The sequence below is a fragment of the Nematolebias whitei genome, chromosome 11 (genome assembly GCF_014905685.2).
Source record: "Nematolebias whitei isolate Nwh7 chromosome 11, NemWhi1, whole genome shotgun sequence".
NCBI lineage: Eukaryota > Metazoa > Chordata > Actinopteri > Cyprinodontiformes > Rivulidae > Nematolebias > Nematolebias whitei.
The window spans coordinates 48,115,178-48,118,730 of NC_056508.1; the positions used below are offsets into that span (position 1 = coordinate 48,115,178).

The window sequence follows — 3,553 nt, forward strand, 5'->3', positions numbered from 1 at the left end:
GGACAGATAAGGACATGCAGGGACAGACAAGGACATGCAGGGACAAATAAGGACTTGCAAGGACGGATAAGGACATGCAGGGATGGAAAAGGACATGCAGGGACGGATAAGGACATTCAGGGACAGATAAGGACATGCAGGGACAGATAAGAACATGCAGGGACAGATAAGGACATGCAGGGACGGATAAGGACTTGTAGTTTGGCTCTGATCTTTTCGTTTTGTTGTGAAATTAAATAATTTATCTTTTTTAAAAGCCGTCAGGCGTCTGTCTGATCTCCAGCAGTGTCCCTTCAGGTCCATGTCTGTCCCATGAGGAGGACACTAAAACTGTTCTGTCTTCTCATCTCGGTCGCAGCTTTTCCCATCTGCAGCTGCTTCTTGTTGAACTGACCCAACCTGTCTGACCGCACCCATCAGTGATGTCATCAGCTCCACCTGTCCAGGTGAGGTCCTCACACCATCCACACAGTAACCAACCTGAGCCCGGATCGAAGGACCAGTTCGTCCTTCAGACCCCATCATGGTTCTGAAGTCTCGGTCTGGTCCACAGTGACAGAAACCAAACAGGAAGTTGAGTCTCACTCTGTCAGAGCTCGAGGCTCGATCGGAACCAGGGAGTCGTAGATCTTGATGAAATCTCGCTGACAGTCCTCCTCCAGGATCAAAGTGTGGAAGTCGAGCCGGACCCGGTGTCCCGGGTCGGCCCGAAGCCTCCACTTCTGGTAGAAGTTTGGAGGATATGAAGTATGAGGAAACCCCGGAGAACTGATCTGTCCCTGCTCCCGGACGTGGACGTTGATGGGCTCCTTCTCTGCAAGTAAATGGTAAATGGACTGTACTTATATAGCACCTTTCTATCTTATCAAGACACTCAAAGCGCTTTACAACAATCTATGCCTCATTTTCCCATTCATACAGCTCTATACTAGATCTCTACAAAGCTAATTGAACAAATCATTCTAAAGAGACTAATCAGAGCTCTAGATCACATTCATACACTGATGGGACACATATCGGAGGCAACGAGGGGTTCAGTGTCTTGCCCAGGGACAATTCGACTGCTAGTGGATTCGAACCCCCAACTCTTGCATTGGAGGACGACTGCTCTAACCACTCAGCCACAGCCGCCCCAAGTAGAAGGTTCTGTTCAGTGGACTGGCACCACTCGGGGTTCTGATGCAGGTCACAGTCTGGTCCACTTAAGGTGCAGCTTTCAGTTCTGACGACTTTATTTGGGGTAGATGAATTCAGAACTCACCAGACACCGAGGTTCTGCTCAGTCGTGAATCCAGAGCTGAAAAACACACAAAAATAAAACCGTCCAAATCACAGAAATCTGCAGCAGAACTTCAGAACGGAACCAAAACTGGGTCCGTTTGCTGCTGTGTGTCCATCGGGGGAACTCTTGGGCATTCAACGCCTTCAGAGAAGGCCAAACATCACATGAAATCGTACGCTGAAAGGCTGATCATTTTTTATACAAAATATGTATTCTCTGTGTAGCTCGTCTTACTTTTTGTTCATCTCTCTTATTTCTGTAAACTATTTGCAGCTGAAAATGTTTTAAATGTCTGAAAATCCATTATCCAATCAGATCGTGTTAAATTTGTGTCTCCAGCGGAAACTGAAGAAGCTTTGATTGGTCAGGACTTCAGTGTCAGCAGAGAAGGCTGAGCTTATCGGAGGCTTTGCAGGAGAAGTTGATTTGATAACTGACAGAAACTTTAACCAATAAGAATGCTGACGGAGAGTGGGCGGGGCCAAAACGCAGGGCTCTGAGCCTTCAGGAAGGCCCTGCAGGTAACCATGGGAAGATATGTATGGAATTCAATTACAACCTGTAAATTTTAAAATCCCCACACATTGCTACTTTAAAAACTGAAGATGGTTTAGGGCTGCATCATTTCCAGGACTCCAGCAGACTGTGGTGGACCTTCAGAGAGAGGAGCAGAAACCTCAAGGAACTGAAACAACGATGGACAGAGGAGTGGGCCAGAACCCGTCCACAACCAGGAGACATACTGATGAAGTCCTACAGAGAACCACAACTGAAAGGAGGTTCTACATCTGCTGGATCAGGTCTGGAACCAGTTTTAGGTTCTATTTCATGAAGAATTTGAAGGAACCTGTGGTTTTTGTTCACGAGGTTGGATCGTTTTAGAACCGGGTAAAGACTGGATCAGTTTTCTTACATCCTGACACCCTGGTGGACTTCCTTTGTCCCAGGTTTAAACCCTGACAAACCTCCAGACGTGACTCCGTTGACGTTCAGAGCGTCGGTTGGTCTCAGCAGCAGCCGTCCGTGCCGACCCATCTGGGTTTCTGCAGGTTCCTCCAGAGAACGAATGGCTTCATTCAGAGAGTTCTGCTGGGGGGCGGGAAGCTCAAACTCTGACTGGTAATACGCCACAACGCCAGAGTCGCCTTCACTGCAGGAGCACAGGACAGTCATCAGGGGTTCAGAAGGTGACAGGTCCTCTCAGCGAGGGGTGACGGTGTACCTGAACGCCTGGACGCTGGAGCTCTTCAAGTATTTGGACAACACGGAGTTGGCCGAATAAATCAGCTTCAGCTGGAAGACAAAAAGGTCCAGATCAATCTCCAGCACAACCAATGGTGTTGCCTACTGTGTGAAACTCCCATGATGCTCTGGGGCTGTGAGGGCTCACCTGCTGGCCCACCTGACCTGCCAGGCTCTGGAACTCTGGGCTGTGGGGGTCTTCGTACGCTTTCAGAAACTTCTGGTCGCTGATCCCCATGGAGCCGATGTAGAGCCGTGTCACTTTGACGTTTCTGCGCACTGAAGAAGAAAATAAAACTTTATCGAACTGATCAGAAAAACATCAACGCATGTCCTGAAGCCGGTCCTGAAGTTCTGTCAGAAGCTCAAAAAGTAAACACGTCTTCGATGTCGTCAAGCAGTGCCAACACAAAATGAGGTTCTGGAACAGTCCACCGACGTTTAGTGACCGTCTGGGCCAAAACCCACAAAAACCAGAGAAAAGAGGAGGAGATCAAGATCCTGAAGATCCTCATGATTAGGCTGATGGTCCTTCTTGAGCATGTGAGCAGCTGGTTCTGGTTGTCAGCAGCAAACTGGTTGATCCACTCTGAGAAGGTGCTATTTAAGAGACTGAGCTGAATACAGCACCTCAGACTGAAGAAGTCGTTTGGATGAAAGATGAAATGTTTCTACATTTTTTTTTTTACTTTGTTTTGTTTTTTGAATGTCCAGAGGACCAGATTGAACTTTTTTGGATTTTTCTACCTGGATTATTGAGCAGCATCAGGATGAGGAGATCAAGAGTTTCAGTGGCACACGAGGAAACAGTCTACCATCCAGCCACCAACCAACCATCATCCAACCATCATTCAACCACCATCCAAACACCATCCAACCACATCCAACCATAGTCCAGCCACCATCCAACCACAAACTAACCATCATCCAAACACCATCCAACTACATCCAACCATAGTCCAGCCACCATCCAACAAACCAACTAACCATCATCCAAACACCATCCAACCACATCCAACCATTGTCCAG

General features: G+C 47.8%; 1 protein-coding gene across 1 annotated transcript in view; it reads right to left on the reverse strand.

Moving 5' to 3' along the window:
* LOC119417382 (suppressor of tumorigenicity 14 protein homolog) overlaps positions 1 to 3,553 on the reverse strand; it is a 32,273-nt gene that overhangs the window by 18,686 nt on the left and 10,034 nt on the right. Inside the window, exons 3-7 of the mRNA XM_037684585.1 lie at positions 2,673 to 2,803; positions 2,505 to 2,575; positions 2,248 to 2,432; positions 1,262 to 1,297; positions 586 to 814 (exon numbers count right to left, since the gene is read on the reverse strand). Of these exons, the coding sequence (XP_037540513.1) occupies positions 586 to 814; positions 1,262 to 1,297; positions 2,248 to 2,432; positions 2,505 to 2,575; positions 2,673 to 2,803 (652 nt within the window). The remainder of the gene's footprint in view (positions 1 to 585; positions 815 to 1,261; positions 1,298 to 2,247; positions 2,433 to 2,504; positions 2,576 to 2,672; positions 2,804 to 3,553) is intronic.